This window comes from Hydra vulgaris, chromosome 12, assembly GCF_038396675.1.
Source record: "Hydra vulgaris chromosome 12, alternate assembly HydraT2T_AEP".
NCBI lineage: Eukaryota > Metazoa > Cnidaria > Hydrozoa > Anthoathecata > Hydridae > Hydra > Hydra vulgaris.
Genome location: NC_088931.1, coordinates 58,180,001 through 58,207,921, shown reverse-complemented (window position 1 = coordinate 58,207,921; position 27,921 = coordinate 58,180,001). Strand labels below are relative to the sequence as shown.

At 27.1% G+C, this 27,921-nt stretch overlaps 2 protein-coding genes and 1 long non-coding RNA gene across 5 annotated transcripts in view; 1 reads left to right on the top strand and 2 right to left on the bottom strand.

The window, feature by feature from the left end:
• Positions 1-336: 336 nt before the first annotated feature.
• On the bottom strand, positions 337-18,152 carry LOC136088869 (uncharacterized). 3 transcript variants are annotated; one of them, XM_065813869.1, is made up of 11 exons: positions 17,968-18,152; positions 17,785-17,848; positions 9,032-9,129; positions 4,320-5,045; positions 4,085-4,214; positions 3,802-3,988; positions 3,632-3,715; positions 1,882-1,969; positions 1,552-1,776; positions 1,176-1,335; positions 337-560 (listed from the first exon to the last, which is right to left on the bottom strand). In XM_065813869.1, exons 4-9 carry the CDS (start codon positions 4,516-4,518, stop codon positions 1,643-1,645), a joined length of 822 nt encoding a protein of 273 aa, XP_065669941.1. In that variant the 5' UTR covers positions 4,519-5,045; positions 9,032-9,129; positions 17,785-17,848; positions 17,968-18,152; the 3' UTR covers positions 337-560; positions 1,176-1,335; positions 1,552-1,642. The 3 variants fall into 3 exon arrangements, with proteins under 3 accessions (XP_065669941.1, XP_065669943.1, XP_065669942.1); XM_065813871.1 differs by having other exon boundaries at positions 1,552-1,647; XM_065813870.1 differs by lacking the exon at positions 337-560 and having other exon boundaries at positions 1,196-1,335; positions 1,552-1,764.
• Positions 18,153-24,358: 6,206 nt separating this feature from the next.
• Positions 24,359-27,921, top strand: part of LOC136088868 (adenosine deaminase-like) — a 13,906-nt gene continuing 10,343 nt past the window's right edge. The window contains exon 1 of the transcript XR_010642571.1: positions 24,359-24,498. The gene's annotated coding sequence lies outside the window, so the exon portion shown is untranslated. The remainder of the gene's footprint in view (positions 24,499-27,921) is intronic.
• Positions 25,241-27,921, bottom strand: part of LOC136087850 (uncharacterized) — a 7,386-nt gene continuing 4,705 nt past the window's right edge. The window contains exon 5 of the long non-coding RNA XR_010642119.1: positions 25,241-25,481. This is a non-coding gene — a long non-coding RNA (uncharacterized LOC136087850). The remainder of the gene's footprint in view (positions 25,482-27,921) is intronic.

The following is a 27,921-nucleotide window of genomic DNA, read 5'->3' as shown; positions in this document are numbered from 1 at the left end:
CCCAATGCTGGCCCAGTTTTGCTTGCGACTACTTGCTTCGATCGTTTGCCACCACTGGCCCGGAATCGTTCGCCAGCACTGGCCTTTGATCGTTTGCCAGCACTGGCCCTGAATCGTTCACCTGCACTGCCCGCGATTGCTTGCCAGCACTAGCCCGTTATCTGTTACCAGTACTGATCCGTGATCATTTTCCGACATTCGTCCGTGGTCGCGTGTCAGCATTAAACCGTTACTAATTTACACACTAGCACTTTATTATTAGTCGTTTCTGTACAGATGTGTTATCGCACATAATTTAAACAAATAAGTATATTTCGAAACATAAATTGAGAAAAATAAATAAGTATTTTTGAAATTTATTGCTAACCAAAAAGTTGTTGATAGATAATAAATTTATTATTACAAAATGTAAAATAAATTAAATATTTATTTTTTTCAAGGAATTTTTTCGTTCCTCTCGAGCTTTACGTCCGCCATTTCTATCACCGGAAAGCTTTTCAGCCAACGTTTAACCTCTTCTGCTGATGCTCCTGAAGTTAAATGATTTATTTTTACAGCACCTAAAAAGTGTGAATACATTGTATATATAGGATATATTTACATATACATTAGTAAATAATTAAACTAATTCACACAAATACATATTTATATGTATGTAAGTTGATTCGTGATTCAATAAACAACGTTTTTTAAATAATGCTCAACCTTAAATGTGTTCTATATAATAAAATAACACTACATTTAAAGTGATTTTTTAACAAAATTTTTTTTAGAAGTTGCAAAAGAACCTAATTCATAATATTATCGAGAAAAAATCAAAATAATATCAACCTGGTACTTAAAAGATGCACAACTCAATAAAAAACATGTTAAAATTATTTTTTATCAACGCTAGATATAATAAATATGGAATAAAGATTAAATAATTAACATCAACCTTTTTACGTCAGTTAAAAAAACATTTTTTCATCTTTTTATGCAATAAATTTTGAAAAAACAATTTGCATATAGAATTATTACTATTTTTGTACCAGCCAAAAAATTTTAAATCTTGTGTTTTAGTATATAAAACACATTTAGGGTTGAGGAGCGGAATATATATAAAAAAAATCTGTTTTTTGAGTCACCCTAATATACATTTATACAAATGTTATATATAGAATGAAATTTCTTACCCAATAAAACTTATTTTAATGGCATCGCTTTCAAAGCCAGTTTATTGTGCGCACCGGACCAATTGATTTTCTTTTCTATATTGGGACCAATCACCATTGGAATTAAATTCCAAATAATTCCCTTAACTGTTGAGCCACCCTGGGATGCCAATTTTCTGCTCTAATATTTATATCATACATGATACATTACATGATAACCAAATGCTTTTAAATTTAATATAAAAGTAACAAATTTTAACAGACTTTCATCAATAATTTTATAAAATTTTATGGATTGTAAAATACTTAATACTGTAAATACTAAATAAAAATAATTTTAAAATGTTAAGTATGAAGAAATAAGAAAACAACGAATAAATTTATGGATCCCATTTACCAATGCATTCATTACTTTCTTGTCTGATTCAATGTCTTCATTTAATTTGAGCAAACTTGCCTCATCACTTACTGGAATCCCAAAATGTTCATCAACCTAAAACCGATTCACTTTTTTGTTTAAACATTCCGATAAGCTGACTTGTTAAAGCATTATTTGTATCTAACTTTTTATTCAGATTTTCTACTGAAATAAGCAGCTCTTTTTCAACTGCTGTAAAAATATCTAATATAAAATAAAATTTTTCAGTTATTGCATTTTAAAAATTTAAAGTTATAACTGAGCATTATAAAAATAACTCTAAGTTCAAATTATAAGCATACTACTAACCAGTGCAGTGAAGTGTTCCTTCGTTCACTTCGGTGAGTAACCGCCTCACAGATGAACATCCACTGGATGTCAAAGAAGATTCCAAAAACTATAATTATAAAAAAAAAATAAATGGAACAGTTTAATTTTGTTTAATAGATTAGCGTGTATTTAAATGTATAAATATATATATAACATATATATTTAGATCTTTTGGTCCCCTTGATATTAGGAACCATAAAATACCTATTCAGTTACTTAAAGCATTTATTTGATTGAAAATAACTTTGCAATGGACTTCATATATATATATATATATATATATATATATATATATATATATATATATATATATATATATATATATATATATATATATATATATATATATATATATATATGTATATATATACATTTATATATATATATATATATATATATATATATATATATATATATATATATATATATATGTATATATATACATTTATATATATATATATATATATATATATATATATATATATATATATATATATATATATATATATATATATATATATAAACAATTTTAAAATGCATTCTACAAAATAGAGTGCTCAATGTTCTTAAAAGAATGAAGCAATTATAATTTAGCAGAAAATCACTTTACAAAAATTTATCTCATTTTACACCGTGTTTCAATAAAGACCCATCAGAAATGAAAGATCAAATTAATAAAACTTCAATTTATACCAAAAATTAAATTACATGAAGTCGCAAATGTCTTAACTACTGTAAATTTTTACACATTTGTGGAATTTGCTGACACTATTATAAAAAGAAATCTTTGGAAATGATTACTTATGCTTTTTTAGAAAAATATTTCTTCAAATAGGGGGATTAAATGTAACTATTATTTGAGCTCATTTATTTTTATAGCTTTTTAGGAGAAACTTATTTTTGTGCCTGCATTAAGAAATTAATTTTTTGTTTTATAAACATTCTTGGTTTGCATGTGTAATTATTTCAAATTTTTCTTGTTGGCATAGTATACATTTTTTGGAAATATTGTTATATGCAGGCGCTGTTTCATGGATGAACCAATTCAGTATAAAATCATCAATATTTTAATCTTCTAATTCCCATATATATTTTGACAGCATGGTGTCTTTTGAATACTTTTTATTTTTAAAAGATTACTTATGATTGGGAAAACGTTTTTTCCATTCACTCTCAGTTATGCCAATATATTGTTTATCAGGTACATTCTTGGAGGAAACAACACATTTATATACCACATTTTTTGATAAACAACTTCCACCCATTGGACAATTGTTTTTTTTGTTTACAACTACAATTTTCTGTAGTTTTTTCATTTAGGGTTTCTTTTTTGTTTAACAATGCATTATTGTGACCTTTTGTAATTCTTTACATATTTTTTGTACAACTGAAGCTAACTTTAATTGTATTTCGATTAAAAATTTTATGTAACTTATTAGAGGGAGGGAACTGCTTATCGACCAATTTTAAAAACACTTTTCCTATGTTAGTGGAAACATTTTTGCTATGTGAGGGGTTGAACCAAATTATATTTCTAGTTCTATTTCGCTTTTTCGTATTCTTTTTTTCAGGGTCAAATTTTAGTTCAAAATCTTAAATGAAAGCTGTTAGTACCTATGGTTTAAGTAAGTTGATGTAAGCACACAAAAAAATTAAAATAATTACAACTCGCACAAGCAAATTCCTCATTAATAAAAACTGAAAATTTTTAGTCAATAAATCAAATTACCCTAGAATTGGATGCAGACAACTGATTACTTTCGCATAAAGTACCATTAAATACACTTGGTAAATTTTGATGCATGTTTGTGTTCTATTGACATAAACTATATGATAACTTCAGAACATTATGGAATTCAGTTACATTTAGATTAAAAAATATTCAAATGAAAATCATACCTCCTCTTCTAACATTTCCAAAACAAAACTTTGTCTTGAAAATTTATTTGATTGTAAACAATCTGGAGGATGAATAGCAGGTGCTGGAACAAGTGTCTTTTTTTTTTTATTAATAACTTTCTTTTGCTTTTTCTGTGGAGTGTCACTTTCTGAACTTAAATACTCAAGGTTATGATATGATATGTCTCTGTAAAATAATGAAAGAAAACCAGCATCATGATATGATGATCATTATCTAAATTATATATAATCATCATAATCACATTATGATCATGAGCATCACCTGATAGGACGAAGACTTTTCTGAATTTTGTTTTCTTCTGAATTTATTGGATCTTTACACTCCTTGTTTGAGAAAAAATCTGAAGAAACTTCTGCCATAGGTAACTTCTCTCTTGCTTTGTCATATGTCACTAAATAAATTGGAGTTTAAAAATCAATATTGAAAAATTTTCAAAAAGAAATAAAAAAATTCGAAAAAAACATAAACTTATAAAAATTTATGTAAAATAACTAACCAGAGTTATAAATGATACTTATATCATAATCAGTCCAATCATCTCCTGGAACTTCACATTTTTTAATGGCTCTGTTAAGGCGTTTGGGCTTATAGGAGCAGGGCCACCAACAAATACCATTTGTTACCCATTTTACGGGAACAACAGCCACCGAATCTTTTTCATCAATAAATTTAACAATATGATACAATTTATCCATTGTTCTTTTAGAAGAAAATTATAGACTAAATATAGCAGTATTATCGTTAATAATTATAGCCATTAATTATATTATCGTTAATAACTTTAGGCATTAACTGTATTGGTTGATAATCAAAATAACTTAAATTTGATAAATTTAAAAATATAGAACAATAAAAAATACCAAAAGTATTTAAAGAAATAAAATGTAATTAAAATTGAAAGCATTTAAAAACAAATACAAAAAACACATTACATAACATTTATGGAAAGTATTTTTATGATGTCATTTATACGATCAAAGTGATTTATTTAAATTATTAAATACCAAAGGTGTTATTATAAATAAAAAAAAAAATAATACTGTTAGTATTAGAAAATAGACACTTACAAAATAATAAAATAATTAACTTATTTTTTCATCAATGATAAAAGTAAATAAACTAATTACAAATTCCAACAAACTTAATTATAACAAGTGAACCAAGGGTGACACAACAAAACCATCATCAACTTGCAACAAGACACACTTGATAAACTTGTCATCTAAAATTGCAACATGTTCAACTTTATCTAAATGCGATACTAGAAATATTCCTAACAGACTTAAATCACAAGGATAAGTAAAAAATTTTATCTGCAGATATCTGTTTTTATCTGCAGATTTTTTATCTGCAGATATCTGCAGTTATCTGCAGATATTTTATAAGTGCTATATTCACTAAATTTGGCATGAGTACCAATATGAGATCACACTTCTTACAAAAGTGATAATTTTTTAAATTTAGTTGATATGGATACTTATATTGCTTAGTTACCGGATACTTTCCTTAGTTACAAAGTGGTAAATTGATATTTGAATATCTTATCGGATTTTTGACCCACCTATATTGAATAAAAATTGAGTATTTAGGTAAATAATGTTTTAGGAATAATAAAAGCAAAAAATAGTGCAAGAAAACGTTATCAACTTTAAATTACATCAAAAAATTATAAAACAATAATATCGTTTGAAGATTGTTTAAGTAATTGTAAAACATCTGAAGGAAATACTTTATGATTTGTTTGGTGTGATGTTGATTTACGCAATGATGAAATAACAGGATCACTGGAAACTAGGAGTCTATTGATAAGATCGGTATTTGTTGCTTTTCTGGATGTTTTTCGGCTGAAATTTTAGCGAAGGGATTTAAAGTCTTTATTTCTAGCCTCTTGAGCTTCCGCTGACATAAGTCCGATGGGTAATGTAAGGCTTTTACTTATGTTATGTAGACTGGAAAGGCCATATTTGAACTCTCTGTTAGTGTAATCTATATTAAGGATATCAAGACTATTCATATTTTTTGGAGAGACACCACACACTGAACAGCATTGGTATGAGTTATTTTTTTCAGATAATATTGTTTGAACCTTCCCATCAATCATTGTAAGTTCAATAATACAATTCACTTCAATAGAAGATCCGCAAACCTCTAATAAAATCAATCCCAAGCTTTCTATCTCACTTTTAATGTACTGATCTTCTTCAATCACAGATTCCTTGGATTCCATTTTGTATGCAAATCTTATGGGTCTACAATAGGTTGTGGAGGACGACTTTTGATTTCTCCAAATAGGCACCTTTTCGTTGCTGTTGTTAAATCCAGTCAAATCCAATGGGACAAGACAAGTAATAAATAATGATTCTTCACGCTTTAAATCTCTGTTAATGTCGGGTTCTGATAAAACTTGTTTATAAATGCTTTGGCCAGTAGCACCATCAAAACCAGCCTTACACGTTAGTGTCATTGTTTTTATTGCTTTGTCGTTCAATATCAAGTGCCTTAGCACAGGTTCCTGAGCTGCACAGATTCTTTGCAAAGTATGAGTCATTAAATCTTTTAAAGGAACCGAAGCTGAATAGTCCTCCACTGTTATGTTTGCAGGATAACATTTCAATTTTGCATCTCTGACATCATTGTAAGCGGGGTAGATGTTACATTCTTTCTCCAAGGCTCCGCTTCTAATCAATTGATAGGAAGCTTTTGTCAGACTTGCATCAATTATTAAAGCCAGTGCTTCGTCTGCTGAATATTTAGTTGCTTTATCTGTATTTGATATATTTAAAACATTCTTGGCAGCAATAACAACAGATTCATCTCTAAATTTTTTATTAGCAGCAAAAAATAATTCATTGGATGAATGAGATTCAATTAAACAAGATACACGCCGTTTTTTAGTTTTATTAGAACTATTATCAAATGCAACTGGTTTTCGACCACGTCTTCTTGCAGTTGGTTCATTGTCTTTTTTTCTGACAATTAAATATTCATTAAGCCAGTTCACAAACTTCTTTTCAAAATTTTTCACAGTATAGTTTGCAGATTTCCACTTTTTTTTATACAAGTAAACAAATCGTTGAACAGCATGTCTAAAATCAACGTCTTTAAAATCAGCAAATTTTGGCTGAATAAATTTTAATATATCTTCAGTAATATTTTGTTTTGAAATACTAAGATTGTTTTTTTGGAGAAAATTATGAATGTCTAAGTTTAACAAAACCATATCTAAATAATTATTGTAACAAGTATTTTGTATTTAAAAGTAAAATGTTATAATATATATGCCGCCTGGACTACTAATACTTGTTAGTAATTAAGTTACTACAAGTGTTAGTAATTAAAATTAAAAGTAATTAAATTACTGTCAGTGTTAGTAATTAAATTACTAACAACTACCGAAAATATGTTGTTGCTATGTTATGCAAAGTAAGGTATCCATAGTAACCAAAAAAAGTTAACCTCATAAGAATTCTGAATCTCATTTTAATACATACCCCCAATATTGTGTATTTAGCTCAAGTAAAATACTGTTAAAACAACGTTAATGTATAAATGAGTTGTTGCTATGCAAAATTTAGTACCATAGCAACCAAGTTAAAACATACATAAAATCTGAACGGGGATTTAAGGGGACGAGCAATCAATTAAAACTCGATTGAAGCATCATATAGCTCAAATAAATATAAAACAACACATGGCAAATTGTGGTAATTATTAGTTATTGTGCGGCAAAAAATAAGTTTCTTAAGAAATTTTTTTTTTAATCTGTGATTTTCAAAGTATAACTGAGATAACATGCTATAATAAATTTATTTCACACATTGGTTTTTCTTATCTCTAAATACTCTAGAATAACATGTACTAATTTTTTGTTTCAAAAACGTAGATGTAATTGAAATATAACACAACGTTGATGTCACCGTTAATTACTTATTTATAATTTTTATTTTTTTTTATTTTATCTCAATATTCAAATGCTTAGAGTCCTGGTAACTAAGGGATTTAATATAAATAAATTATCAATAGATTTCTCCTAATATATGTAGATACTAAAATTAAATAGGTTTTCAAGATTAGACAACTAAAATTTTTTCCATTTTGTCCACCTACTGGCCCACTGTGCAGTGCTGACCCATAATCAAATGCCGTCGCAGTGGCTTGCGACTACTCGCCAGAGTTCTGGCATTTCGTCGCACGCCGCTGCAACTCTTTGCGATGATTTACCATTCATAAAAAAGTTGCTTGAGTTGCTTGCCAGACTCGCGCCAGTAACGGCCCGTTCCTAATATAGTCGTAACGGTGTGCGACGATTCGCCAGAGTTCTGGCCCGGAGTCGTGTGTTGTCTGGGTTCTTGTGTATAATAATGATGGTCAGCAAAGTGAACCCCTGAGCATAACCTGTGGTGTTCCACAAGGTTCTATTCTGGGACCACTACTATTTTTAATCTATGTAAACGATGCTTCCAAATTGAAACAATGCTTCTAAATTGAAGCAATGCTTCCAAATTGAAAAGTATAATGTTCGCTGATGATACTAATCTTTTCTTATCCCATACTGATGTTTATGAACTCTTTTTAACTACAAACTAAGAACTCAATCTCATTTCTAATTGGTTCAAAGCTAATGAATTACCTTTAAATATTAACAAAACAAAATGGGTTATCTTTCGCTCTGCACAAAAAAACGTTTTTTACCAAGTAATATGCTTCAAATTTGTATTGATGAAACGATAATAAAAAGAGATACTGTTATAAAATTCTTAGGTCTTTATCTTGATGAGAATGCTATTTGGAGAAAACATATTGATCGTGTAAGCACAAAAATTTCCAAAAATATTGGCATTTTATACAAAGCCCGAAATTATCTAAATTAAAAAGACCTGAACTATATAAATTATGCAATCATCGCCTGGGGAAGTACGAATAAAAGTAAATTACAACATCTTTATCGCCTTGAGAAACATGCAGTAGGCGTAGTTAATTATGAGGATCGCTTTTCACATTCAAAATATTTTTTTGATTACATAAAGGTTCAAGATGTTTATAAACTGAAAATGTTTAATGTCTTATATTTTACTTTTATATGGAAAAACGATTTATTTTTATTTGTTTTTAACAACCTTTTTTCTTTATAATCAATAAATAAATACACATAATAGTTATAATCAATAAATAAATACATAATAAGAAATAATAGTTTTTTAAATGAACCTTTTTGTAGAACTAAGTTCAATCAATTTTGTATTTCAATTTTGTGCATCTTTGGAATAAAGTAGCATTACCAAACTTTGATCCTTCTATTACTCTTCCTGTTTTTAAAATTAAATTTAAAAAATTCATTATCTCTATAGAAAACATTCTAAAATTATACTAAAAATGTATGCAAAATGTATTTGTTAAATCTTCAGCTTATTATATATATTAAAATGTGTTGTACCTTTGCATAATGTAAATACATTAAATATTTAATACATATATGTTATAAATAAGTATTTTTACTTTTTAAGGTTCCGATGATAAGATCCTTATGACCTTCTTTTGGAAACCTAGCTTTATATTGTTAGTACGCTAAATTGTATTATTTGCTTAATTGTATTACGTATTATATTTATGTATTACTGCTTATGAATTATGTAACACGACTAACTTTGTAAACTTAAAAAAAAAAACATTTTCTTTGTAATGGCCTTTGCGAAGAAATCCTTCGTTTTCCTGCTGACAAATGTGATAGTTATTCTTGGATTCAGACTAGCATGGAACCTTTTATTTCCTTTTAACAATTCCAAGTCAAGCCTCACTCTACTCCATGGTTTTCCTCTCATTATGCTGCTTCAATTTCCAATCATAACCATTACTTCCATATCTATCACCAAAACAATTCTCCAGAAAACAGACGCCTGTTTGCTATTGCTAAAAACCACTGTAAAAAAGTCTCGTCTGATGCCATTGTCCGCTATTCTCATGTCACAAAATCTTTTATTTGTCTTAAAAATTAGACTTAGTATCTATAATAAGGACAAATCTGTAATTTCAACTCTCTGACATGGTTCAGATTTTGTTACTTCACCAAAAGACTAAGTTGAGCTGTTTGCTAAACACTATTCATTAATCTCATCTCTTGATTCCACTAATCGAAATGTTTTCCAAAGTTGTTTCACATTCGAAGTGTATTTTATGATTCACTCTTTAATAGTTTAAGTAAAGATGATGCACCATTGTTATTGCATAGAGTTGCACATTAAAAATAATTGTGATCGTTTCGTAAAAGGAAAAGCAACAGCTTTGTGTAGTGGTATCAATCCAAGTTTAATTATATGAAAAGATAACAATATGAGGCAACATTACCTGAACTGTATTAAGAATGGCAAATTAGAAATGTTTCTATTTGTTATTGTGGTAGACTGTCTTAAGGTCAACTATTGCTTGTTCTTGATTTCGTTATTGACATAATGATTTATTTTGCTTACTTTATAGTTATTTATTTCTTACTGTCATCAGTTATTCATTTTATTAACTAGAGTTATCAATATAAGATAGTTAATAGGTACATTTATTTATGTCAGTTCTTTATTTACAGACTTTTGTTGCAATTGCAGTTAACTATAGCTACAATTACAACAACAACAAAAGTAGTATTTAAAAATATATTAATCAATGCATTCACATAGTAAGAAATAGTAAACTAAGCTTAGGTCACATTTTATTATTATTGTGCTATATTCATAACACTGCTAAAATTTTCGAGTAACACCCGTCTAGGTTATTATATAACGGCAGTGCAATAGTGGTGTAGTGCTAGAACGCTAACCTCATAATCGAGAACTTCTGATTTCGATCGCCACCACTTCCCTGGTAGCACAGCGCTCAACTTATTTCTCTGCGCAGCGGCCTTGTTCATCATGGTTTGTATTTCGGAGGTATAGAGTTGAGAGAGGCTTTTTCTGTATTGAGGGGTAAATTAACATTAAAAACATCAAAAAAAGGCTAGACACGAATTAATAAATGACGAATAAATGTGTCTATATATATAAGGAAATATTGAACCGTGTACACATTTGCATTCAATCTGGCGGTTTTAAAACTTATATCAATTTTATAATGCATGTTATGAAATGCTTAAATAAATATTAATAAAAAATATTCCACATATTCCAGTTAAAAATAAATTTAGATATATAACAAGTAGTATAATCCAATAGCTTTGAGTAATAATAATAATAGTATTATTAATAATAATAACAATAATAATAACAATAATAATGCTAAGTGATTTTCCACAACTTTATATATATATATATATATATATATATATATATATATATATATATATATATATATATATATATATATATATATGTATATATATATATATATATATATATATATATATATATATATATATATATATATATATATATATATATATATATATATATATATATATATATATATATGTATTCAGCTTTTAATAAACCTGAAATACAATATTCGTCTTATAAAAAGCAGAATGTTGTTTTTTCCCTTTCAGTGGATTAAACATCGAAATGCTCCTCAACAGAAGTTAATAAAATACCATTTGTTTCCTCTTCATCTTCAACTAGTTTTAAAAAAAATCTCATTTAATGGAAAGTGAGCTTGAAAGTATTTATGATGAAAAAAAAATAGCCTACGAACTGAAATTAAAACATTATATGACAGACAGCAGTCAAATTGCATTTCTTCCTGTTCCTCCCAGGCCTTGTGAGCAAACACTCAAAATTGTATTATGTTGGTCTTAAAATTGAAGTTTTTTTTACATTTAATTGATTATTTTTGAAAAGGTTATGAAAATGATCAACTAACAAGCAAAAAAAATTTGAAGGACCAAGTAAAATTAACGATTGTTAAGTTACGCCATAATATTACTTTCAAAACATTAGCTCATATATAAAATTATTTGCAAAACTTCATTTATAAAATATTTTTGGAAGTGGTTAGATGTGATGGCAGAGAAATTATTATCTTTAAATAGAATGAAGTGCATGGAGCATAATTTGATACAATCCTACGCGTATGAAATTCAAAGTTTCCTTGATTTACTTGTGTCATTGACTGTTTTGAGATATATATTGAATCATCTGGGCCATTTTTCGGCCCAAAAGTTTATTGTTAAAGCAACTATAAAAAACACAGTACTTTAAAGGTATTTATTTAAAGGTATTTATTTAAAGGTATTTATTTAAAGGTATTTATTTAAAGGTATTTATTTAAAGGTATTTATTTAAAGGTATTTATTTAAAGGTATTTATTTAAAGGTATTTATTTAAAGGTATTTATTTAAAGGTATTTATTTAAAGGTATTTATTTGAAGGTATTTATTTAAAGGTATTAATTTCATGCACACTATTAGGTGTTATCAATTTTTTTCAAAATGTTGGAGTTGAAGAGATTCAGACAATCAGATTGTTCGTGAATCAAATTTTACATCTTTGAAATTGTCCGGGTGATAAAATTGTAGCTAACAGAGGTTTTACTCTACAAGTTGATTTTGCTGTAAATTCTATTTCTGAGCTTTAAATTCCAGCTTTCACAAAAAATAAACTACAACTATCTGCAGATAAAGTTGAAGCTTTTTAAAAACAGCATTAGTTAAAATACATATCAAGAGAGTAATTGGATGAAAAATTGGAGTATCTTGAAAGGCGTTTTGTCAATTAGCACTGTAAAAAATATAAAAGAGGAAGCGTTATGTTCGATTCAAGCAAGCTGTGATAAACTTGTATTGTTTTGTGCTGCTCTTAATAATTTGGGAGAAAGTATAATATTCAAATAATGTATTTACTTGTAACTATTATTTTAAATACTTTTTAATAAAAGTTGTTTTTAGTTATTATTTCAGTTTATGCAAGTCTTGTTTTTGAAATCCTTAAAATTAATCAATAAAAAAAACGAATATATATTTTTAATGAAAAAATGCGTTTGAAATATATATATATATATATATATATATATATATATATATATATATATATATATATATATATATATATATATATATATATATATATATATATATATATATATATATATATTTCAAACGCATTTTTTCATTATATATATTTCATATTTCATACGCAATCATACATATTTCAAACGCAAGTTCATTCTATAACATCTTTAATAATATTTGGCTATGAAAATAGCCGTTTTTAAAAGTTGCAATTAATAGCTCAGCATGCTTTTTGGTTTATGATCCATGGTATCCATTTATTAACTAAACAATTAAAAATAAAAAGAATTAATAGAGTTTAAAATTATGAAAATTTAATATAATAAAACTTTCTGAAAAAGTTCTGTGTTTTTTATAGTTGCTGTAACAATAAAAACTAAAAACGACTTTTATAAAAAAGTATTTTAAATAATAGTTACAAATAAATACATTATTTGAATATTATACTTTCTCCCAAATTAGTAAGAGCAGCACAAAACAATACAAGTTTATCACAGCTTGCTTGAATCGAACATAACGCTTCCTCTTTTATATTTTTTACAGTGCTAATTGGCAAAACGCCTTTTAAGATACTCCAATTTTTCATCCAATTACTCTCTTGATATGTATTTTAACTGATGCTGTTTTTAAAAAGCTTCAACTTTATCTGCAGATAGTTGTAGTTTATTTTTTGTGAAAGCTGGAATTTAAAGCTCAGAAAAAGAATTTGCAGCAAAATCAACTTGTAGAGTAAAACCTCTGTTAGCTACAATTTGATCACCCGGACAATTTCAAAGATGTAAAATATGATTCACGAACAATCTGATTGTCTGAATCTCTTTAACTCCAACATTTTGAAAAAAATTGATAACATCTAATAGTGTGCATGAAATTAATACCTTTAAATAAACACCTTTAAATAAATACCTTTAAAATAATACCTTTAAATAAATACCTTTAAATAAATACCTTTAAAGTTCTGTGTTTTTTATAGTTGCTGTAACAATAAACTTTTTATATATATATATATATATATATATATATATATATATATATATATATATATATATATATATATATATATATATATATATATATATTATAGAGTTTTTGAAAATCTTAAAATGTTAGGGACTTTCTTTTGTATGGGGTGTTTATATTCTTTTTAAAATCAGAAATGATCATAAACCTTTTATTTTGACTCTCTCTCCTTTGCCTATGTACTCTCACCTACCTAACTGAAGGGTGGTTGAATAGCTTTAGAGTGGTGTTATTGTTCTGATGGGCTGAGATATGTTTGAACTCGCGTAGATTTGGAGGAGGAGGGGGGGGGGAGAATAGTCAAAGATTTATAGTTTTTTGATAATTTGTTTCTTACTCATTGATTATTTATAGGTACCCTTTATTTATATATCCTATTTTCACTATTATATTGTTTAGAGTAAATAATATGCAGTAGAAACTTTTTTTATGCTAAATAAACAGAGATTTTAATAAACAAGAACTTTTCTAGAAATTTCGAAAATTTAATATAAAGGTGGTTTTTAAGGTAAAGGAAATCCTAAAACCATTTTACATTCCTTTAAAATCAATAAATGGGAAGCGGGTTCTTAAAAATGCAAGGTAAGGGTAATGCAATTTGTTTTTTTTTCTCTCTCCTTTTTTCATATACATTTTTAATTTTGGGAGATGGTGTCAATAGTTAGGATTGGATGTTATAATAAAATTGTAGATTGAGGGGATGGTAGTTAATTAGAGTCAAAATCTTTTACCAAAATTGGAGATTTATTTGCTATTAAGTAAAGCCACCTAAACTGAGGTTCCCAGGCCTATAACCCCCCACCAAAAAATCATTTTTTTTGAATCTTTTTGTTAAATTTTAACCTTCATGGAGACTCTAGAACATCAAGTTTAAAAAGTTTAAAGTACTTGGAAATATTTGATCAAATATGAGATCAATCAGTTATTTTCAAAAATTTATTTTTTACTATATATTATACTAAATATAAATTTACCAATAGGTTTAAAACTTCAAGTAATAAAAAAAGAGTCTGTAAGTGTTTAAATGTTATGTTTATGTAAAGTTTCCACTCTCATCAAAATCATATTGATCAAAACTTTCATTAAAATCAAAAATCAATGATTGAATTTGAATTTAGAATCATATAGTAAAAAAAAAGTTTATTAAGCCATTGCCCTCACATTTGAGGTATTCTTGTTCCTAGTTTCCAACCACTGCAACTTTTTGCATTCTTATATAAGCAGGAGCATATTTAAGTTTGGAGTTAGCATAATGCTTCTAAGTGTCATATCTAAAACATTTAGTCTAAAAAATCTTATTTTTGCCTACTTTTGCATGTTCTGAGATACCCTGCATCATAGCAAAATTATGGAATTATTTTTCTTAAATTTATTTAGGTATTATAAATAATTTATAACTAAAAGTAACAGCCCATTTAATATATATTTTTTTATTAATATGCTTTATTTTTAATCTTAAAAAGTTATTTGTGAAATTTAAAGTTTACCATACTAAGCTTTACCAACTAGATTTTAGGCTATATTGTTTTTAATAATACGTGGCTATGAAAATAACCTTTTTTTAGTAGTAGCGCAGCACCTTAGCATAAATCTTGATTTCTTTTCTTAGAATGCACTATCACATTGCTCATAAATTTGTTACTGAAATAAATTGTTAAGTAATCTTATAAAAAAAATCGTATAAAAAGTTGTATTAAAAACTACAAATAAATTTTAGAACTTGGACAAAATAATCATCAAAAGTTTAACTGATTTTTTTTTTTTTTATGTTCTAGAACAGTAGAATTCTTGTATAATTTAACAATATCATAACAAACTCTTAAAGAATTCTACTAGATGTCGTGAAAGAAATCTACTAAAATGTTACTGTTCAAATAAAATTTAAATAGTTATAGCATTCAAACTGTAAATAAAAATGTTAAAGGATAATATCACATTTATTAACCCTGCCATGCAATTAAGCATTTTTTATTTTAAAAAAGTGGCTATAAACTACTGATCTATTTTTGTAAGAGCAACCCATGTAGTATAAGGATAATTGTTGGTTTTGTAGGAGGGTTTTACTTCGCCTTTCAAAAGAACATAACTAAAATTTAAAACAATGTGATATAATGGGTGTACCCAACCAGAAACAAAGTACTTCTATGCTTCCAACGCCTTATAGTTTTCCAATGCTCCTGGATTAAAAAGTTTAGGACTCTTAATTAAATAGTGATACAAATCATGGTACTGTATAGAAGGCCACCCTGCTGGGTCAACTTTCTATTTGTCAGCAGCAAACTTGTTTGGGCACTGCTTTATACCAAGTACTTCCAACTTTTCTATATACCTTTCTGACGCCTTAAAATCTAGTTTATCACAATATTCATGTAGCGACATGCTATTGATTGCTTGTACAAAAAGCAAATACTCTTTGTGATTTTCAAAACCTTTCACGAATATCTTTCAGTGTTTTCAATATTTTAACGCCGAGTTAATGCCTAGAAAAAAACACGCTATTAACGCGTTTTGTTCGATGTTTTACCCTATGAAGATGTAACTCGTTTTGAAACGCAATCGTGACTTTAAGGATAATATATTCTAGATGAATAAAGTTAAGAAAACGAGTATTTTTTTTCCAATAAACACACTTGACGGAATTTTATGTGATTTGTGCAAACAGAATATTCCGTCAAATTAGTTAAGTGAGCGTGCCCAAATGAGACCATCTAGAGGTCATATCCTGTAGCCAATGCCTATATGCATAGGTTAAAAACAACGTGGAGCTCATAAGGACATCTTGGTTAGGTAATGGACACTTAAATTTAAAAATTTTTATTTTTATTTTTTATTTAAAAGCACATTTATAAACTTTAGCAATCATGAATCATTTATTAAAAAATTCACGAATGCAAATCCTTTGCTAAAACTCTACGAAATAGGACCTTAGTTTTGTGTTTTAAGTTTATGTTTGTTTACACTTTAGCCTTTTGCATATTTTCGCAACTCGACATTTTTTTGCGGCCGTTTTGATTTTTCTTAATCATTAATAAAGAGATGTATCTGTAATTTTAGTTTTTGACGCTAGAATTGCAATGGCAACTTCTCCTAAAATAGATGGATAGTTGCTATTAGGAGCTTAGAAGCAGTCTTAGCCAAAATCATTTGCATATTTATTTTTTACATTGTCAACACGTTAAATTACAAATCAAAGATGTTGCTGCTAATAGTAATATTCAAGTAACTAAAAATTTATTAACATTAAAAATTAAAGCAATTCTTTTATTTATAAACAAGTGCTTTAATAATAAATATTTATAAATAACTGCTGTACATTGTATATGAATATATATCTCCCAATTTACGATCTCTCTTGGATTAACCATAAGTTTGCTTCTATGATTATGAGTTTAGGCCTGTAATAAGAAATTTTACCTTTAATTTTTTAACTTACAGAATTTTTAGAAATATATTATTTTTACCTAAAGTAAGAATAAGATTAACATTTTCATTTTTTTTATTTCAAATTACTTAACATAAGTAATATTAACTAGTCAAAAATTCAAAATGCTTTGTAAAAAATTAAAATTCAACTGAAATATTTACTGCATTAGGCATGTTATTTTAAAATTTTTTACTGACTTTCTAAAATATATAAACTGTAACACATTTTTTGGATTTCTTAGTAGGATTATAGTTATTTAAAATGAATTAAGTTTACTTGAACGAAGAGTTTTTGTTTAACTTAAATTTTTGACAATTTTTTTGTTAAATTGAACTTAATTTAGCTACCGCTATTATTGTTAAATCGTAAATGCTACATAACTTCATTTCTCAACAAACGACGCTACGTTACTAGTATTGAGTTGTAGCCGTAATATTGTATATTATGTTAGATTATCCTATGTTTCTATTTTAACAATCAGTCAATATAATGTAAAATATGTAAAATGATAAATTTAGTACACAGTGTTACCTTAGTATTTGTTGCTAACAGTTTTTTTCTCTTTTTAATTTTTACATACATTTCTTTTTTCATGCTAAAGAGAAAAATGATTTAAATAAGATATGAAGGTTACAAGTTGACAAAATGCGACGCTTCAAAAATTTATTCAAAATCGTAACTGAAATCCATAGGTTTAACTATGAATTTCATGACCTTTTTATGACCTTCTTGATCAACTTGATTAAAGATAAAATTTTCTGGATTTCCATATTCAATACTTCTATGCTTTACTGCATTACTTTATTGAAATTGAGTGTTATCATCACAATATACTTTCCTATATTAATTTATCAAAAACCTCGGAAAACTTTCTACACCAATATCAAACAAAGAACTACATAGTTCTTTGTTTGGTTCTTTGTTTATATTGACATATGTCAATATAAACAAAGAACCATCATATTAAGTTTGTCTTGTTATAACAAGACAAACCTATAGGCTGATATTTATTCATTGACACTTATGTTTTTATTATTTGCTGAGATTTATAAAATCCATCGTTGTTAATTGTAATATGTTTAAAGTTTGCTGTTTTGGGATTTTAAAAGCATTCTTATTTATTTGAAGCAATATATTTTTTATTGAAATAGTTTCGTTGATTTAGTTCTATTTTTTATTTGATTTGATTTCTATTTTTTATTTGATTTGAAACCTGTTTCTTTTTTTTATTATTTGACAAAAATTTTATTTCAATGAAGTAATGAAGTTTGTTATCAAAAATAAGAAAATATTTATGAATTGTTTTTATAAATTTATATAAATAGTTAAAGCGTCTATTTTAAAGAAGCCATTAAATAAAGCATAATGTGTTTTAAAACAAATTTAAATTAAATTAAAAAATTGAATTATAAACAAATTTAGATTAAATTTCTCACTTTTATTTTCAAATATCAATCCCCAATTTTTTTGCAGATCAAAACACATTTAAACAACCACAAGTATTTTGTTGATTCAAATATATAGATAAGTTTATATAATATTTTGTGTGTGTTATTTTGCATAAATACATTCATTGGCTATAGGAATACCAAGAATTAACTGTAAATATATCGACTGGGGATAAGGGTTCGGTCATGGTTTTAGTCATGTTTAAAAGTTATAAAAGACAAGTAAACTATTATTTCGTTAAAATCTGTTCAGTTTAACTGGATGGTTTTAACGTCGCTTAAATCAAGTAATGTTATTCCGCTCTAATCGGACGAGGGAAGAGAATAGTGCTAGAGGACCTCATTTATCGATCACTATAAGCCATTGTAAATCCAAGGCTGATGCAAATAATGTGTGAACCTCCTAGCTCTTTTAGAGAGCAGCGAGTAGGCATAGTAGGCCACATAGTACATTCGGCAAACTTGGACTTAGTATTCTCGGCAAAGGTGAAAAGCAATGACTTTTTTTTTTCTAAACGGAAAAGCATTTTTGCTACACTCAATAAAAATCCTGGATATACTAACAAATAATAAATGAATGAAAGTCTCTGTACTAAGTACTAAGTTAATAGGGTAGACTGGGGCGATTTCGCCACTTTTAATATTCCAAGAAAAAGATGTTATTTTAGCATAACACCATATTGTGACACCGATGATGTAAAATATTTATTTTTTCAAAGTTATAACCTTATAACTTTTGATTGATCATAGTTGCCGTCTAATTTGATTGGTTGATGTAATTTTAAAATAAGATTTGCTGTGCAGTATTATTAATTGATATTATTGTATCACTCTTGCTCCAAGTAGCATTATTATTAAATTTGTGAAATTGATTGATCCTACAGTTGAGAATAAGGTGACTACTGGTAAGGTGAAAGCTTCATAAATTTGTTAAAACTATTTAACTGGCATTCGTGGTATATATTTTAAATAGTTTTTTGTCGAGGTAGAATATTGTGGGGTGATTTCGTCACAGAATGATAAAATAGCTCCGCAGTTTAAAAAAATATATAGTGTACAATATTTTTGCTTTCTAAACAATATTTAATATTGTTTTTTATAATTATACAAACAACTTTATAAAACCGATGGACATATATCAGGAATTATAGATGAGAAATTATGAGAAATATATTAGAAGTATTTTGAAGATATATTAAATCGATAGTTTTTAGATATACATTTAAAGCAAAAGTGTTTTAACTTAAAAATAGTTCCCTAAAATTCTCCTAAAGTTTTGTATTTGAAAATGCCATTTGTTCCAATTAAATGTATTTTTTATATTTGCATTTCTTATCATTAAATGCTCACCATCGCTAATTTTTTATAGCTACTATATCAGTTAGCATGTTTAAAACACACCATTTTAAAATGCAAGCATCGATATTTAAAAAGATATTTTCGATGCCAATCGGTAATAATTATCTTGTTGCGTTTTTACTCTAGTGCCAAAATCTAAAACTCTCTTTATACTACCTATGTTTCAGATGGTACGCAAGTATCTTCCAAAGAAAAAGAAATCCTATAGTAACACCAACCTCCAATTGGCTATTCAAACCGTTAAAGATAGCAGCAAAAACATTTGGATAACCGAAAACATTAAGCAGCAAAACATTTGAAGTACCGAGATTAACGCTGAAAGATAAGATAAATGGACGTCGGCAATCAAGCTCTGTGGAAAGAAAAATAGTGTTTACAAAGCAACTGGAACAAGCCCTATTAAAATGGTTTTTTTACATGGCAGATCGTGGTTTTCCATTAAGAACAAAGTGGTTGAGGTATAATGCTTATTTATAAGCTAAAAAACTACATCGTTGCTAAATAATTCAAAAAGATTTGCTCACTATATGGCATAAATCTCACTTAGATTACTCATTTATATAAAAGAAAATCTCTGGATGTGTTTTCCAATCCAAGTGAACCAAAGAAGAAGAAGTTCTCCTTCAAATAAAAAAAGCAATTGGCTCAGGAAAGAAAAGGAATTTTTTGCCAGAACCAAATAAAAGCATATGGCTCAAAGAAGAAAAAATCCGATAGTCTAAAATCATTATTAAACCAAATGCAACCGAGTACATCAAAAGCTTATAACAGAAACAGCAAAAAACAATTCAGTGCTGTGTGTTCGGTGTGGCATGGGTGGATTCATCAGAAGACTAGTTCCAATTCTTTTTTTGTAATTTATGGGCATGTGAAGTCTTCTTTTGCATCAAAATATGCACAGAATATGCTTAAGGTGGTTCACCAGGAAATAAAGTTGATATTTTGAAAATTTTTAAAAATTTTCAGTGTAAATTGTTTTAGGTCAATTAATTACCACTGAGTTCATATCTGAAATCTGTTTTTTATTATATTAAACACAAAAGATTTAATTTAAAATTTAAGTAAGGTGGTCTAACATATTTCGCATAGCAACGGTCCCTAGCAACACACTTTTCTCTTCTGTTTTGGGCTTATTTTTGTATACTTCGGATATTTTTCAAAAACTTGAATTCAAGTATGAAAGCCAAGTCTGTTCGTAGTTTGCAATAAAATAAGCAAACTACATTTACTTTTAGTGTTATAAAAGAAACAAATAAGTGATAGAACTTTATATTTATATATATCTTATATATATATATATATATATATATATATATATATATATATATATATATATATATATATATATATATATATATATATATCTTTATAAATGAAGGTCATAATACATTTTAGTTGTTTATTTATTTAATTTTAGCTAATATAAAAAGTAATGGGAAATAAGAAGAACTATGTAAGAAAATTAAAAGAACATTCTCTGGGAACAAGTTCCAAAAATCCTGTAATATCGAGATAATAGAAACAAATTTACTAAAAAAATCATGTTGTGTTAAGATGCTTAGCAAATTTAAATTGAATGAGAAACAGAGATCAAATAATTTTAATATGATTATGTATTTTCCTATTCTCAAAGAAGTTTTGATGCAAGTTGGCAGCTGCCCAGATTGTCAAAATGGAGTAACTATAAAAAATGACGATTCAAAGAAAATGAGGTTTTCACATAGTTTGAAAATCAAATGTACATCTTGTTCTTATAAGTGGTGCACTTTTACAAGATATACTGTGGAAAAAAACATACAAAATAAAGGCAGGAGTACATTTGACATTAACTTAAGAATGATTGTTGCTTTTCGCAAGATTTGTCAAGGGCTTGAACCGATGAGTCGTTTCGCTTATAAAGCAAATTTTAGTTGCATGAATGGAAGTATTCAACATAATGATAAATTAATCAAAGTTGCCTATGATTCTGCTGCTAAAGATTGTATGAAGTTTGCTGCAAATAAAGTTAAATCAAATTCGGTTGAGATATCCCTTACCTGTGTTCCATTAATACAAGTTTCTATTGATGGTACTTGGCAGAAGCAAGGATATTTTTTCTCTTAATGGTGTAATTAGTGCTAAAAGTTAAGGTCGATGTGTTGATGCAGATGTATCAAGCAGGTATTGCAGAAGGTGTCATATTTGGTTAAACAGAAAACAGCATCCAGGTTATGAAAACTGGAAAAAAATCACAATTGTTCTTTAAATCACACAAATTTGTCAGAAGCTATTGAAAAAGTTGGTGCACTAAATTTCTTTTAGCGTTCTTTGGAATTATATGGTCTTATATATAAATACTATCTTGGTGATGGCGACTCATCTTCTTTTAGTTATGTAGTAGAAAGTGATTCTTATGCTGAGTATAATATCAAGCAAAAAAAGTTAGAGTGCATTGGACACATTCAGAAGAGAATTGGGACCCGCCTCCGTAATCGACGGAAAAAGAAACATGGAGGGCTAAAATTAACTGGAAAAAACAGAAAGGGCAGTGAACTTAATCCAAAACCATTTTGGAATAGCCATTCGCCAAACCGCTAAAAATGACAAGTTAGACCATACACAAAAAGTATACCAGAAGAAAAATAACATCAAAGCAGTACTTTTTCACTGTACCAATTTCAACAGTCAATTGCGTCGTCGTGTTTTATGTCCAATAGGATCTGAAATTTGGTGTAAGTGGAAAAAATCAGAACGTAACCAGGGAAATGACAACAATAAACCAAAAGTTAATCTACCGATATGGGTCCATGATTTTATATTAAGTGGTTTCAACACTATAAGCGATGACCAGTTATTGAAAAAGAGTGTTCATGGAGAAACGCAAAATTGAAATGAAGGGATCAATAATAACATTTGGTGTAAGTATCCCAAAAATGTATTTGTGAAGAAAGGTACCCTAGAAATTGGAGTGAATTCAGCTACATTGAGTTTTAACGAAAGAACATCTGGTCTTAAACGTGTTTTTGACTGTATTTTATAAAATATCTTAATATTGTACACAGTGGTAAGACTGTAACCGGTTCATTGAAAAAGGATATGCGTCGAGCTAGTAATATAGAGAGAAAAGATAAAACTAACAACAAAAAAGAAGAATTCAATTAAGAGTGTTTTCTAAAGACTGGTTTGATAAAGAACAAGAACTTGAAGCTAAAAAATTGTATGCTTCTGGAAGTTTTTAGACCATTTTTTATTTTTATATTTTTAAATATTGTTTTCTCAATTTGTCATTTTTCACTATTTACGTTTATGTGGAACAAGATATTTTCAGATTGGTTTAAGATATTGTGCTGAAATTTTCACCATTTGCAGTAATAACTTAGATCTAGAGAATGAACTAAAATCAAGATATAAGGTGCTATATTTACAGTGTTATTGCTCATTGTTCATAATATTTTAATGCATACCCCCCCCCCCGCCATCCTGAAAAGTACTAATAATGATAGTAAAATTTAAATTTTGACCTTTTTACTCATGCAATGAGCTTCATTTTTACTCATGCAATGAGCTTCATTTTTACTCATGCAATGAGCTTCATTTTAGTTCAAGAACTAGATAATATTATCAAGAATACTTGTGCAAAGTTTTGTGAGAAAAACATATTTTATCTTTGAGTTTTCTTGTTTCATCTATGTGTACAGTTTTAAGCCTTTTTTAGCTAAAATTTGATGTTTATTAGAGAAAAAATAAAAACTTCCATCTTTTTTTGATAACTAGTAACTAAAATTCGTTATTGGAACTATTTTATTAAATTAAAAAAAAAAATTCAATTTGAAATTTTTTTCCAGGTGAACCACCTTAAATCAACAAAATATAATAAAGCTATAACTCTTTTTACATTGGAAAAATCGCCCCTTAAAAGACGAAACCGCCCATTTAAGTGTTTAATACAAATCGGTGTTCATGAGTTTAAATAATTTCTTTTTTTAGAATTTTTAAACGTGGTCGAACTTAACATATTTTATTCAATATAATTCAGTTAATGGTATACGAAAAAAAGTGTATCAGGTTGAACAGACGACATTAAAGCAGCAAAAGTGACGAAACCGCCCCGGTCTACCCTACTAAGTACGTAAGTAGTACTGTGTACTAAGCACTAAGTTACTTAGTACTTAGTACACAGTACTACATACGTGCTTAGTACTAACTTAGTACTTAATACAGAAACTTCCATTCATTTATTATTTATTATTATGTATTCAGATTTTTAAATCTTTATAATGAATTTTTTTAAAACAGGTTTATTAAAATGTATTCTGTTTCGTAATAATATATTTTTATTATATTCAGTTGTGTTATATATTTTTTTATAAAATACAGTTAAAAAAAATAAAAACATGATTTTATATGCTTTATCATTTCCTTGACCAGAATCAGAGGATAGAAAAGTAATGCAAGGAAGGTATTTTCCATTATATTTGTCTCCTTAAATCATTCAATTCTTTTCACAAAAAGAGTTTACAATCACAAGTTTTTTTTTTAGTTGTGTATTATTAACTGTAAACAAACAAGCCAAGAAAAAAATAACAATAACTTTTTTTGTTTGTTTATATATTAAACAACTAAAATTCTTTCTTTTTACTTTAACTATGGAATATTCATAAAAATGATTTTATAGTTTAATTCATGACCACATGGTAGTAAACAAATAAAAATGAAAAAGTTTTTCAAACAATCCCAGCAAACATGACAACGTTGAATCAACGTTGAAAACCGGTCGCAAAAGATGTTGCGGAAACGTTGACAAAGTAATCGATTTTGCAAAGATATGTAACGCTGTTTAATAGACGTTGATTAAACGTTATTGCGTAACGTTGAAAAAACGTTACTAAATGACGTTACAAAAGCGTCGCAACTAAACGTTGAAAAAGCGTTACATAAAAAGCGTTGAATAAACGTCGCAACTTAGCGTTGAAAAAACGTTACCTAAAAAGCGTTGCATAAACGCTGTTAAAGTAGTCTATTTTGCAAGGATTTGTAACGTTGTTAGTAAAACGTCGATTTAACGTGACACAAAGACGTCGAGTAAAGGATGAAATATAACGTTGAATCAACGCTTAAATGCGCTATAAAATATCGCAAAATATTATTAAACGTAATTAAACGTGGCTATAATATATATTGAATTGGCAAATAAAACTAAATTGTAAGTTGAACTCTGCCCTCGCAATATTTCCAAAATCAGTTTTTAATACAAACAGCAATATACAATGATAAATATAAAAAAGCTTAACATATACAATTTATTGATATATATATAAAAATATAAATATTTTCTTTAAAATTTATGTGTGTGAGTGTTTGCATATATACTTATGCAATATATAAAAATACAATTAACAGGATATCGTATCGATAGGCCAGGATATCATTGAGATACAGAATCTAAATCAAAAAACAAAACTTGTACCATTAGTAGTCTGAAAGCAAATGTAAAAAAAAAATGTTATTAAATTAGTATAATCATTATTAAATTTAAAAAGTAAAAATATATATATATATATATATACATATATATATATATATATATATATATATATATATATATATATATATATATATATATATATATATATATATATATATATATATATATATATATACATATATATATATATATATATATATATATATATATATATACATACATATATATATATATATATATATATATATATATATATATATATATATATATATATATATATATATATATATATATATATATAGATACATATATATATATATATCTTTTTTATATATATAATTTATATTTATATGTTCTGGTATCACTCAATAGACTATTTTTTATATATATGAGTGACACCTAACCTTATTTATGTGAGTTTATAAATATTATTGTAAATTTTCATATTTTATGGTTAAATAAATGGATCATTATTATTATAACGTCTGTTCACAAAAAATCCGGACTGATTTCAAATGTACACAAATTGTTCTAAATTTCGAATTTTCGATTCGAAATTTTTAAATTTAATCGGTCAACAACAACAGTTTCATTTTGTGGCAAAATTGAGTTTAAATAATTAATTCAAATAAACATGGAGCATCTAAAAGAGAACGATGTTAGAAATGTGATTGGAAATTTTTATAAACAAAACATAAACAGTGGAAAGAAATTTACAGTGAATCATTTTAAGAAAATGGGAATCGCTAAATCTACAATTTATGACATAATTAAAAGGTCTGAAAATAATTTGCCAATGAATAGAAAAATCGGTTGTGGCAGAAAACCTTTTAAAATTACACCAGAAAAGAGAGAGTCCCTGATTGCAAGAGCAGAAGAGAGAATCGGGATTTCGCAAAGAAAATTGGCACTAAAATATAAGATAAGCGTTTCATACGTAAATAGATTATTAAGTATGCATGGACTAAAGTATACCAAAAGAAAAAATGCACTAAAAACAATAGAAAAGCAAGAAATTAAACAAAAGAAAAACTTATTAAAACTTTCAAAAACTTTTTTCAAGCCATCAAATGAGTTTGAAATCATCATGGACGATGAATCTTATTTCTGTGTAAATGGTGCAAATTGTTCACAAAACTCTGGCTACTATACAAAGGATAGTTCTCAAACTGATCATAACATTAAATTCAACTTCAAAAAAAAGTTTGACGGAAAAGTTCTCGTTTGGATTGCAATCAGTCGTTTTGGTCATTCATTGCCTTATTTTGCTGTAAAAAACTGTACACTTGATGCAAAAACTTATTCTAAAGAATGTATTACAAAAACACTTCTTCCATTTATAAATTCCAAGCATCAAAACATGAAAATTTTATTTTGGCCTGACGGAGCGAGATGTCATTATGCAAAACACACATTAGAAACTTACAACACTTTAGGTATTAACTTTGTCGACGCTAAAGATAACCCCCCAAATGTACCGCAGTTAAGGCCAATTGAAAATTTTTGGGCACATTTAAAAGCAAAAGTTTATGGAAATGGATTTACTGCGAAAAATCTTGACCACCTTAAGAATAGAATTTGATTAAAGTTGAAAGAGTTTGATCCAGACTACTTTTTCAACCTAATGGATTCAGTCAAAACTAAAGTTCGAAAAGCCGCTGATTTAGGACCACTTTCGGTTATAAAATAGTTAACAATGTCCAGTCACTCATTTTAGTTAAAGTTTATATATATACATATTTATTTATTTATTATACAGTAAACTCCCGGTTATACAAAATGGCACTTATTAAAATTGTCTGCTTATTCAAAGCAATTTTTATTTCCTTTGAATTTTCTTTAACAAACTCATGCAAATGCTGTTATGCAGAAATGCAGTTATTCGAACCTGCAGTTGTTTAAAATTTCAGTTATTCGAAACAATTTTTGCTCCCCTTGAAGATAAAAAAACACATTTAAGGAACAAAAAATAAATAAAAAATGGACTATATTTTCAATGAATTGTAAAATATTTATTATTTTACAAGGATAAAACTAAAGTAGCACCAAATTCCAAGGGTCTTTTTCTTTTTTACTTTCTACTTTTATTAAAATTTGAAAGAAACTTAAAGTAGGTCATTTTAAAGAGCATATTCAGTTATTAGAGTTTCAGGTTATTCGAAATAAATTCTTATACCCCTTGGAGGTTCGAATAACCGGGAATTTACTATATATATATATATATATATATATATATATATATATATATATACATATATATATATATATATATATATATGTATATATATATATATATATATATATATATATATATATTTATATCCAAAAATAATTTTGTATATATTTATATATATATATATATATATATATATATAAAAAAAAATATAATTTTTTATA